The sequence below is a fragment of the Triturus cristatus genome, chromosome 4_1 (assembly GCF_964204655.1).
Source record: "Triturus cristatus chromosome 4_1, aTriCri1.1, whole genome shotgun sequence".
NCBI lineage: Eukaryota > Metazoa > Chordata > Amphibia > Caudata > Salamandridae > Triturus > Triturus cristatus.
Window position 1 is genome coordinate 1,161,244,445 of NC_140585.1, and position 12,917 is coordinate 1,161,257,361.

General features: G+C 47.5%; 1 protein-coding gene across 8 annotated transcripts in view; it reads right to left on the reverse strand.

The window, feature by feature from the left end:
- Nucleotides 1-12,917, reverse strand: part of BRD4 (bromodomain containing 4) — a 1,415,251-nt gene that overhangs the window by 497,757 nt on the left and 904,577 nt on the right. For 6 of the 8 annotated variants that reach the window (XM_085654329.1, XM_085654330.1, XM_085654325.1 and 3 more), the window contains one exon: nt 9,834-9,944. In XM_085654329.1, coding sequence (XP_085510455.1) covers nt 9,834-9,944 — 111 coding nt within the window. The remainder of the gene's footprint in view (nt 1-9,833; nt 9,945-12,917) is intronic. The other 2 variants (XM_085654326.1, XM_085654324.1) reach the window with 1 other exon arrangement.

Sequence of the window (12,917 nt, forward strand, 5' to 3'; positions counted from 1 at the left end):
CTGTTCGTCCCTGGGATGCGAGGCGAGTGGCCAGAGCCGGGCAGTAAGCGTGCCGTGCCCCTACGAGCATGCAATGCACTGCTCCATATGTTGCCCGATTAACTGCATACGTGTAGAGGGCAGGTATGAAGACCGAGCAGTGCCGGTTTGTGCAGGGCATACTGGGCTAAGGGTTCTGGGCGAGGGAAGGAGCGGTTCAGCCAGGCACCAGGCTGTCACATGAGTGCTGCCCAGCAGCCCATACAGTCACCAGGCAGGGAGGACTGTTAACTGAGGCGTGCTCCCTGGACTCAGGCAGCAGGAGGTAGCAGCACACAATGTCCAGGGGGCGAGAGGCGATCCGAGACAACAGAGGCGAGAGGGGGAGGCAGCCTGGTTCGCCACCAGGAACAGCGTGCATGGGGAGGAGCACGAAGAGCCCTGTCTGACTGAAGGAGAAGAGGCGGACGCAGCGTGGGAGAGGGAGGGTACACGTGTCAAGCAGGGATTGGGAAAGGCTGGGTTACACAGGCAGATGACTTGAAAAGGGAGACCTACGTGGAGAGGGAGATTGGAAGCAAGAGCAGTCTGGTTCCAAGGAAAGAAACGGCCCGGATGAGATATGGACAGAGTACATGGAGGAATCAGCAAAACACACAGGAACCTGACAGATATCAGAGGAAAACAGAATGCAAGAGAAAAAAATCCAGCGAGCCTTCATATAAGAAACTGAAAGCGTGGGTTATAGGAGTGTACTACAGGGGCTGGCGGAAGAGAGGAGAGGCAGAGGGGAGATAAGGACGTGATAGCAACTGTTCGTAAACAAAGGGATCAGCTGAGGGGAAAGAGGAATGGAGGAGGGGTGCTATGTCTGGCTTCTGTCACAGTGGTGGCAAAAGTAACCTGACACTGGAATGCAGCCTGCCGTGCAGCTGGCACACTGCGCACCGCTAATCACTGCGCTCGCTCCCGAGACACATAGGCTATGGGAGGGAACATTTAAAGATAAGGCGGGACATACCCACGCCTTTGGCCATTTGCGTGCTTTCTTTTGTGACAGCCTTACGCAATGGACAATCAAATGCATGGGCGTAAAAAAAAAAACAACACGAGGAAAAGCTCTGGGAGTTGGGAATGCTTACAAGCTTACAAGAAGCCTCCCATAGAGCAGCGCATGCCTGCTGCGCTAGGCTCGACCTAAAAAATGGTTGAGGGAGAGTGATTAATTTTTATTAAGGTGATCCCTCTGTCATTATTAAAACAAAGTGTATGGTACTGCTTTAAGGGGTACTATGTCTCTTGGTAGCTGGGTAACTATATGTCCCTAGTGGGCATATATTCTGGTCAACAAGTTTCGCGCTTTAGTGGTCTCAGGGGGAGATCCAGGGCGCTTTGTCAGGACCGAGTAAGAAAGTTGTATCTACAGTGGCCCGAATATTTCAGTGCCCCCGGATAAACAAAGGGAGGAGAACTTCCCTTAGTAGGTAGGGTAAGATCCCATGAGGTCAGTGAGGGTCACTTGAGAGGGTTCTCTCGGTGCATCTGGGCTGTGTCACCTGTGTGCCTCTCGCTGTCTCCGCCGGTGTCAGGGGAATTATACAGGATTTTTCGATAGGTTAAGGAGATAGATTTTTTTTCTGCATGAAATCATCTAGCAGCCAGTCTTCTAACAGAGGTTTCAAGGAGGTCCTCCCCTTTCGGAACTGCCCTCCCCAGCGTGTGCCTTATCTGGAGGTAGTGAAATGTTTGTCGGTGCCCATTGATATTCCCTTCGCAAGTCACCGAAGGACTTCACCGTCCCAGTTGCCCACAGGTCCCCCACGCGTGAGAGGCCTATAAAGTCCCATTTATCAAATCCCTGGTGCTTTACTAGGAGGCCCAACTGCATTGTGTCCCACAACGGTGTCGTTCGGGTGATCTTGCCGTGCAAGTCCAGTGTCACTGTTACCGTGTGCCAGATTTTGACAGTTGATGACGAAGGGGTAAGCGACGGAGTGCTGTTTCCCCCCCCCAAAGATGGCCCTGAGATAGCCCCCTGCAATCATTTTTAGCCTGTCCATTCTGTAGGACGGTTCGTCCTGCAGGAGATGGACCCAGTGATTTACTACTGTGAGTTGGGCTGCCCAGTAATAGTACTGAAGGGATGGGAGCGCAATCCCCCCTCATATCAGTTCCTTGTCAGTATTTGTAGAGCTACTCTAGGGGCTTCCCCGTCCCATTGGAGTGTCTGCACCACAGCCTCAGCCGCTTGTAAATATGAAAGCAGGTCTAAATATGGTGTATAATGAAGGATGTATAGAAACCGAAGTAATGCCATCATTTTATAGAGGGACGCCTTTCTCAATAGAAACACAGGCAAGGCTCTTCAGTGCAGTACGTCTTCTCGCAGAGGGGGCTCTAAATTGCGTTTGTGGAAAATATTCAGGTCTCTGGTAAAAAAAAAAACACCCAAAATATTGAAATCTCTCTGCCACCACCCGAGCTGTACATGACCTAGGGAGTTGGAACGCCTTGCCATGAAGAGAGTGTATGTATGTATGTAAGTATATGTATGTGTGTGTGTGTGTGTATATATATATTACCTACTGGCGATCGCCAGTAGGTAGTTATAGTTAGGACCTATTATCCATAGGAAATTCGCAACATTCTATTTGGAATAACTTTGGCGCCGGTTGACGAATCTTCGCGAAATTTCCAAAACTGGTGGGGCGCTCTGGTCCGCTCCTATCCTGAAAGTCTCTGGGTGATTTGTCAAGCGAGGACTGAGAAAAAAGGGGGGTCCCAAAAACGCAGCCCCCCATTTAAAAAAAAAAAAAAAAGAAATACCGGCATCGCGCCAGAGGCCACGTCCCCTCATTTCAGCACTCTGAAAACGCGCTAGGGGGCGCGTTTGCAGATGGGGAAAGAATCCCCCTTGAATACTAGGGATCCCTGGGGACCAACTAGCCCACCAGGAACCTCCAGTATGCGCCAGAGAGCTGCGTTGCAGAGAGGTGTTCTGAGGCGACGCCCCATTTTACACCTCTCTGCAACGCAGCTCTGTGGCGCATAATGGAGGTAGCTGGTGGGCTAGTTGCACCCCAGGGACCCTCAGGATTCAAGGGGTGGGGGGTAATCCCCCAACTTAAAACACGCCTTGGGCGCGTTTGCAGTGGTGAAGGGAGGGGGCGGGGCTGAGGTGATATGCGTGCAAACACGCCCTGTGGAGCGTTTCAAGTTCAGGAATTAATTCCTGTTCAATCCGGAGGGTCCCTGGGCGCCAACTAGCCCACCAGGTACCTCCAGTAAGCACCACGTTGCAGAGTGTTGTAAAAAGGGGTGTGGCCTCTGAAGACCACTCTGCAAGGCAGCTCTCTGGCGCATACTGGAGGTACCTGGTGGGCTAGTTGGCCCCCAGGGACCCTCAGGATTGAGGAGGAATTAATTCCCCAACTTAAACCGCACCACAGGGTGTGTTTGCAGACATGTCACTTCAGGCCATGCCTCCTTCCTTCACCACTGTGCAAACGCGCCCCGTGGCGCGTTTTAAGTTGGGGGATTCACTCTCTTTTAATACTGAGGGTCCCTGAGGGCCAACTAGCCTAACAGGTATCTCCAGTATGCGCCAGGGAGCTGCGTTGCAGACAGGTGTTCAGAGGCCACGGCCCATTTTACACCTGAATGGAACGCAGCTCTGTGGCGCTTACTGGAGGTACCTACTGGGCTAGTTTGACACTAGGGACCCTTAGGATTCAAGGGGAGTTAATCTCCCAACTTAAAACGGCCCCAGGGCGTGTTTACACAGAGGGGACGGGGTCTGAGGTGACTTGTGCAAACACGCCCTATGGCGCGTTTTAAGTTGGGGAAATAATTCCCCTTCAATCCCGAAGGGCCCATGGGGGCCAACTAGTCCACCAGGTGCTTCCAGTAAGCACCACTGTGCTGCGTTGCAGAGAGGTGGTCGAGGCTGTGTCCATTTTCTCTGCAACGCAGCTCTGTGGTGCTAACTAGATTGATGGGCTAGTTGTACCCAAGGGACACTCAGGATTCAAGGGGACTTTATCCCCCAAATTAAAACGGCATAGGGCGTGTTTGCACACGTCAGCTCAGCCCCCCTCTCCCTTCACCAGTGTGCAAACGCGCCCTGTGGCGCGTTTTAAGAGGTAGTTTTAATACCCCTGCCCTATTATATACTAGGGACTTACAGAGGAGGTCATGCTAATAACAGGGGTAACCCAACGCAAAGTGTTCCCTAGTGTATGTAGGTGTTTTAACTGTATTCTAAGTGTCTTTTAGCATAGCACTAGCTCGAGGACTGGTTAGTCAATCAGTTACCACCAGTACCCATCTGAAAAAGTTGAGGGTACAGGATGATTTTGAACAAAGACTTTCTGTTCCTGTCTTTGTTCTTTCTGCACGTCTTCCTTCTTCCTGCACTTTTCTTCGTCTTTGAGGACTTCTGTTGCTTCTTTCTCCATTTCTTTTTCTTCTTTCTGTGTTTTTTCTTCTTTCTTCACATATCCTACCTCTGTAGGCATAGTTAGAAACGAGCATTTTAAAAAGCTTTGAAATTCACTTACAAAAACCATAGGTTTCAGGCACATTATAGTTAGGAATTAGCATTTAAAAAACCTTAGAAATTCACAGAAAAAAACCATAGGTTTCAGGGGTGTTCTAGTTAGCTGGACATTTCACTCATACAAAACCATTGAAATTCCCCTGTTATAGTTAGTTCAGCTAACTATAACTCACGCCCCGCAATGCACTGCTGATGACGTCACATATTACATCACTCATGACATAGCCTGAAACCTATGGTTTTTTAAGTGACTATATATAGATATATATATATATATATAGCCAAACAAAAATCCTCCAAGCAGAAGAAGCAGAGGCCACACAGGGGAATCCTTCAGAAGCTCTTTATTGGACCATCAGGGCATAATGCATTTCGGCATGGGGTGTGCCTTCATCAGACACCCTTCTCATTGGAAGATCACCGACACCCTTCTTTTGAACTACTGCGATCCTCCCCCTGGGTGGGGAAGTCAGCTGGCTCCTCTTTACAGATTGCTCACAGCTGCAGTCCAATGTCTGAAGACTGCAGCCCCCAGAATGCATCTTGGTGGTAAGTACCAGTGGCGGAGTCCGTGCTCAATGAGCGCTGAAATATCGGGCAAAAGGGAGGTTTTTAAGTTGTTAAAGGTGAGTCCAGGGTCCAACAGCTTCCTCGGGTCCCCATAACGCTCCAACCCCACCATCCAAATGTCAACAGGGCAGGGGCAATGGTAACAATGTGCCAAAGTCCTTTGTGCAGTCACGAACTGCAAGGCAGCCGCCCTTGTGTATATATCAAAGATTTGTACCAGTTTATAGTATACCACGAATATTGGCTGTGGAACTTGAATATATGGAGTATCCTATGTAATGTGGAATACAGGCTTACCACATAAAGGAGGACATTGTTCGCATAAACAGAGATCATATTCTCCTAGTTTTCAGTTTATCTCAGACCCCTGATCAGCGGGTCTCCCCTTATCCAGATCGGCAATTGTTTGAGAACAAAGGCAAAGATCAGCGAGGAAAGGGAGGCAGCCCTGTCTCATGCTGCGTTGTAACAGGAAGACTGCTGATTTACTTTAGTTCACCGTCACTTGTACTAAGAGGTCTGTATATAACAGTCGAACCCACGTTAAAAACATAGGCCCTAGCCCTTGCTTTTCCAAGACTGCAAACATGAAAGGCCACATGATCGTGTCGAAGGCCAATCAAGCATCTAATGACACCACCACAGCGTCCTCCCGGACGTAGGCCACCTGCCCAAATACTTGCGTAGGCGCCTCACATTTTAAGTGCAGTATTTCTACCAGGCATAAAGCCCTATTGATCTGGGTGGATCAATGTGCCTATCACCTGAGTCAGTTGAGTTGCCAATAGTTTGGCCAAGATCTGGACCTTTGCATTTGGTAGGGGGATTGTCCTGTATGATATACAGAGTTACGGCGATTTCCTTGCTTTATGCATCACTGCAATTTTATCAATCCTTTCGTCTTTCGGTAATCTCCCCACAACTCTCCTGAAACATCTTCACTAGGTAGGGGGCAATTCTGGCAGTTGTGAGTTTGTATAGTTTGATCGGAAGGTCGCTCGGACACATCGCTTTCCCGACATTCAGTCATGAACGGTCAGTGAGATCCAATTCAAGTTTTTCTCTGTCAGCTGGTGCGAGGCATGGCATTCCAAGGGTGGCTAACAATTCCTGCCCTTCATATACAGTTGTCTGCGTTGATGGGAGTGTATAATTTCGCATAATACGCCATAAAGGCATCGGCTATACACTGCATACCCCTTACTTGAGCCCCTCCCTCAGTAATAACCTCAAACACCCATTTTGATGCAGCCTCCCTCCTATCTAACCACACAAGGAGCTTGCCCGCTGTACCCCACCTCATATAGGCAATGTAGGGACGTCTGGTATCTGGCCCTCGCCGCCTCCGCTACAATATCTCTATAGTCTTTGCATTTAACGGCCAATCGGTGCTGCACCAAGTCTGGTGAGCCAATGTCATTTCAGCCTCCAAGGCCTAAATCTCTCTCCAGCGTCTCTAGCCGTGCCCTTTTCTCCTTTCTGTTACCTACAATTAACGAAAACCCACTGACCTCTTATCACTGCCTTAAAGGCCTCCCACAGGTCCAGGGTCGAATCTACCATAACTTCATGTTCTCTAAAGTAATGGTCGGTGGCCAGCTGAAGGCCAGCCCGAATTTGCGGCAGTTTGAGGTACCAGGGATTAAGCGGCATCACACTACCCTCAGAAGGGGGCTCGTCGGCCATATATTGCACAGATTGAGGAGTGGTCAGGGAACCTTCTCGCTAGTTGCTGTAAATCGCTAAAAGCTGGTAATAGAGTAGCTAAGCCAAATTTGTAATCTGTGCGAGATAAGCTCCCATGTGCACCCGAGTGGAAGGTATATTTTCGGGCGCATAGGATTGAGTACCCGCCACACATCCACCAGACCCATTGCCGACAGGAAGTCAGCCAGGGATCCATCCTTTCGCAAACAGCCGCATTGCTAGGCTGCTGAGATCCCAGGGGGAGAAACGCAGCTAGGAAGGTGAAGAGTAGAAACCCTCTCCTGTGCTGGCAAGAGCTGTGGAGATCGCAGCCGGCATGTTTACAGATAAAAGGCAGCGGCGCCCTGTTGAGCAAAAAGAAAATAGCGCCACAAACAAACGTAAAAAAAAAAAAAAAACAGGAAAAAGACATGTATGAGGGGCAGTATTCTGGGAGGGTACGGAACAGCAAAAGTCGGGACAAATTAACCTCATTTACCAATGTAAAGTAGCAATTTACAAAGGTCATTAACATGAGCCAACGGAAAATATGGGAGGTTCTTCCAGCCCATGTACCATATGCAGCATCTCTTGCTGAGACAGCGCATGCGCTGCCTAGGCGAGACCTTAAAAAACAAAAGAGACAATGACTACAAGAAGAGAATTCCAGACCTAACCACTAGATGAAGACATAAAGAACACTATGTGAATCCAGAAAAAAAACAAGTGTAAAACCTGTATTCAGTGCTATACTTTAACACAGAAAGTGTCTCTGCATCCATTTTTGACGTGAGGAAGCCTTTAGCAAAAAAATAGGAAAAAAATACACAAGTGCCCCAAACAAAAGTCACTCATTTTGATCATTTGTGTTGCTCCTGCGCCATGGAGTGTAATTTCAGGAACTCCAGTAACAAGTGTAAAGCAACATTCGGGAAATTATGTCAGCCCAGCCTAAATGGCTTACTATGTGAACTACAACAACAAACGATGCAAACATACATCTCTCTCTATACGCTTTTTGTGCCAATCACAACATAAAAAGTAAACTGATCCAGGATTACAGAAACACAAAATAATGCTGACTTACCTTAAGGTAGAGTCAACTAAAATGGGAAACAGACTCAAAAGATTTGGAGGCAAAGGTCAAAAGAATGCTGAAAAGGGGCCAGCACACGGAGTGTGGTTTACGGAAAAACCTCAGCACCGCTTGGAACAGAAGTAGCTACCTAATTTATGCCGGAAAACATATTGGGTTTCTAAATCCATCACTTGAGCAGATTTCAATCTAAATTCTTTGCACCTGCTATCCACAACCCACTCTGGATAGTAAAGGAACGGGGTAGATATTTGTCTATAAGATGCACATCAGAGTGGGAACAACGCTCCTGCCAGCTCACTTTAATTAGCTTAAGTTGACCAAAGTGTTACAGTACTCAAATTAGTTCTGTCACGGGCACCTTGTTGGTGTATTCATGAAGCCCTCACCCACCAATCTAGTTGGTGGCATGCTTCATCATCGGGCCCACCCAGTGACACCTAGTATGTCCCGGGTGTGCTACGACGCCTGATTACAGCGGAGCTGGTATATTGCTGAGAGTGCAGTGAGGTTGGGTGAGTTGTGATTTAAAACGGCTTGGTGGTGGTCCCAGTATCCGAGGGTAAATTAAATTTTAATAACTGGGCCGTCACCAGCGGTTAAAAGTAAGGCTACAGGACGCGTGAGGGTGGCGAGTTACTGCCCCCTGCGTCCTTCAGATGGTCGACATGTTTCAGCCAGTACCTTAGAGTGTTCTGGCTTTCCTCAGGACCGTTTTTTTAAAAAGGTGTGGTGAAATAAAACAGACTTAGTGTTGTGGTACAGACTATGTGATAAACTCACTAAGGCGTTTTTCTATATGTGAGAGGGGGATTCCCTTCTCATGCATATACTTTGGGTTATTAGCCAAGGCTTCCCTACCGGAGGACGACGGCGGGACAACAGGTACAAGGCAGGCACTGACCAGAAAGACTGGTCATCCCCTTACCGCTTCCCTCCAGGAAGCCTTGGCTAATAACCCAAAGCATATGCATGAGAAGGGAATCCCCCTCTCACATATAGAAAAACGCCTTAGTGAGTGTATCACATAGCCTGTACCACAACACTAAGTCTGTTTTATTTCACCAAACCTTTTTTTTAAAAAAACGGTCCTGAGGAAAGCCAGAACACTCTAAGGCACTGGCTGAAACATGTCGACCATCTGAAGGACGCAGGGGGCAGTAACTCGCCACCCTCACGCGTCCTGTAGCCTTACTTTTAACCGCTGGTGACGGCCCAGTTATTAAAATTTAATTTACCCTCGGGTACTGGGACCACCACCAAGCCGTTTTAAATCACAACTCACCCAACCTCACTGCACTCTCAGCAATATACCAGCTCCGCTGTAATCAGGCGTCGTAGCACACCCGGGACATACTAGGTGTCACTGGGTGGGCCCGATGATGAAGCATGCCACCAACTAGGTTGGTGGGTGAGGGCTTCATGAATACACCAACAAGGTGCCCGTGACAGAACTAATTTGAGTACTGTAACACTTTGGTCAACTTAAGCTAGTCCTCTTTGTTTAATCACATATAAACCCTCGGGGACTCGGACTAGCTAACTAGTCCTCTCACTCCCTCTTGTTACACGCATGCTCACTTTTATTACCAGTGCCTCAATTTGTGACAGGCAATGAACAAAGATTGGTTTGGTGTGACAAACCTCCCCAAAATGAAAGAGAAATATAGCAGGTGTACTCCCCATTACATTTTACACTCACATTCTATTCTTACATCTGAAATCTGAGAATAAAAACATAAATAAAACCAAAGAAACTGACACAGCACCTTCTGTTCCGGATTGATAAAATGAACAAACTTCAATTTGGAGCATACCAATGACTGGCAATGCAAAAAGTGTTCACCAGTGTCAGAGTCAGAAAATAAGCACAGATTCTACCGACAAGGACCGGTGCTCTCGTGGCAAAGGGAGAACTGTTAATGCAGTGTTTCATTCATTCACCTGTTTGAGAATCCTCACTTTCAGAGCTGCTCGACTCACTGCTGCTCTCAGATTCTGAAGAAGATAACCCTTTCACCTTTGAGGAGCCTGCTATCACATCAAGTTTTTCTGCTAGGGAACAAAAGACAAGATTGTCTCATGAAAAATCAGCTTATGAAGTGCTGAACAAAGAAGTTAAATCTTACTTGTCAGACAAAATGAAAAAAGACAAACAAGCCAGAAAATAAACGGAGGCAAATAAGGAATATGTACAGCAATGCACCATAACTTTATAGTATATAGGTCACAGTAGCACAACTGTTAGGATGGAAAAGTCCCCAGCATGGTGATGGAGGTGCTCACCTGCACGGAGTGCCCCAGTTCCATTGATATCTAGATCAGTATCAAATTTTGATCATGAAAAACGAATCATGCAACTGAGCCATGACCTAGGCTGTCAAATGGGAATGCACTCTTGCTAGATTGGGAGGTGCGCACTAAACACTACAGTTATACTGAAAGAGGTCTGGTGGTGGATGCATACCAGTTTTGTGTTTAGTAAGAATCACTAGTGTGAACATGCCTGCTCACACATGTCACTAGAGTGGTGCCTAACATCTTACTAGTAAAGTCCAACTTCTGTGCACTTAACTCATCCGTAGTCTACACGGTGAGTGTGTGTAGCGTTGGAAATCACATAATACTTGCATGTGAGCGCTGGGATGCATGTGTGCCTGTTCATAGTACATAACATGGAGGTCTGTGGAATACTCCTTAGAAGTCCAGAGCCTAGAAAGGAGCTGCCAACCTCCAGACAAGAGATGTGGACTGCTGACAATCCTGATGGCTAGGGTGGAAATACACAAAAGGGAAGAACGGGAGCAAAGTATTATCTGTGCACATGAGACTGGTTGTCTTTCTTCCTGGAGGGAAGAGACCAAGAGGTCTGGTGCCCATCTATTTCATCTGGGTCTTGTGATCTGCAAGTGGGAGTGCCACAGGGTTCGGCCTTAAGCCCTACTTTATTCAATATATATCTCACTCCTCTTGCGTTCTTGGCAGAGGCACTGGGAGCAAAAAAGCTCTCTTATCCTGACGACACCCAGTTACTTTTTAGGTCTCGATTGGCGTTGGAGCGCGCATGCGCTCCTCGCCTCGAGACTTATAGTGATCAAGTCAGTTTTAGAAAAGGACTTCAAGCCCCTTATTCCCATTGGCTTGCTTCACCGTTTATGTTAAACGGTGCGCCGCCATTGGAAATAAGGTGCCCAGGGTGCCTCCTTTTGGCTTTTTAGTCCGTCCCCTCCGGACACGGTCGCCTGCTTTACGTGTGCCGTGAAGACTTTTCTTATCTGCTTGTTTATTTAACAAGCAGATAAGAAATGTCTTAACAACAGGCACGGAGCTCAGAGGTGCACGGGGAGGACAAGGCAATGCTTCAGTTAGGTCCACCCCCATCCCAGCTTTTCAGATCTGGTTATAGAAAGTTTTAAGTCTCCGATATCACAAAGCCGTTGTTATTTTATTAAAGTATTACAAGACAAGAATAACTGCATTCCAGACACACATCACATCCCTTCACATGCAGGCTTTCAAAATAAATATCACTTTCGCAGTTGTCGCTCGAGAGGTAACACGAAGGACGGCCTCTCCCGGCCACAAGACTAAACCACAGGGCACATGGACGCACTAATGAGCAGCAGGTGCAAATCAAAGCCACATGGTGTGGGTGTGTGGTGAGAGCAAGCCAACCCACGTGTATGTACCGACTGGTACCACAGGAGGCCACAGGACAGATGACCCACAGAGGCGAGAGAGACATCACTGCTCGTGCCTGCACCGACTGGTGCCACATAAGACCACAGGAGAGATGGTGACCCAGTCAGATGCACAAGAGTCACTGCTCGTGCCTGCACCCACTGGTGCAACAGCAAACCACAGGGAGGATGGTAACCTACTCAGATGCACAAGAGAGTCACTGCTCATGTCTGCACAAGCAAACCACAGCAAACCACAAGACAGATGGCACACCCACTGAGAGGCAAGAGAGAGAGTCACTACTCTCTACTACTTACTACTACTACTCACTCCCTACTACCCATCTCTCGGCTAGTCTGTACTACTCTACTACTCACTCTCTACTACACACTCTCTACCACTCTCTCTACCTCTCTCTACTACTCACGCTCTACCTCTCTCTACTACTCACTCTCTACCCCCTCTACCTCTCTACCCCCTCTACCTCTACCCCCTCTACCTCTCTACCCCCTCTACCTCTCTACCCCCTCTACGCATGCACATATATATATATAGTGTATATATATATGTATGTATGTGTATATATTTACATACATACATATATAAACATATATACATCTGCATATCTATATAAACACAAATATAAATGCATGCATACATATATGCATACATATGCATGTTATGTACATGAAAGTTTGAAAACCACTAAAAAGCAAAGCTAAAAAGCCACCTAATTACAAACAGAATTGCTTTAACTTAAACGAGGCCGAGACCTATTGCATTTTCAATGCTTGTTTTTCCTGGGGTAGGGATGAAGTGTTCCCTGGCGAAAAAAAATCAGAACCTGTCCAACAGTAGTTTTTCAACGGCTGACACACCACCAGCTTAAATGTAATGCTGGAAAGACAGGGCTACTCTTTTTTGGTGTAGGAGCAGATGAGCCCCAGCAGTCTTTTTGACCAGTGGATGCTCCTCCACCACTACACCACACTAGCTCTGTCAAAAATCTACGTATCAAGTTTGATGGTGAGCTCTCTTTTCTCTTTCAGGTTAATGCAGTGGTGGAGACCTCTTATGATCTGTTAAATGCGCGCAGAGTTCCTGCATTTTCTTTTTTTTCTGCCCAAAAACTGGTAGTACAGGCCTTAACATCTAGACTTGACTACAGCAATGCACTGTATTTGGGCCTGCCCGATTACTTGATTAGTAAGCTGCAGGTGGTCCGAAATGCAGCTGCCCATAATCTTCTAGGACTGCCTCTGAGAACTCATGTATCCCCTTATCTTAGGGAGCTGCACTGGCTTCCCAGTAGACATACGATCCTTTTCAAGACCTTCCTCTTAGTAC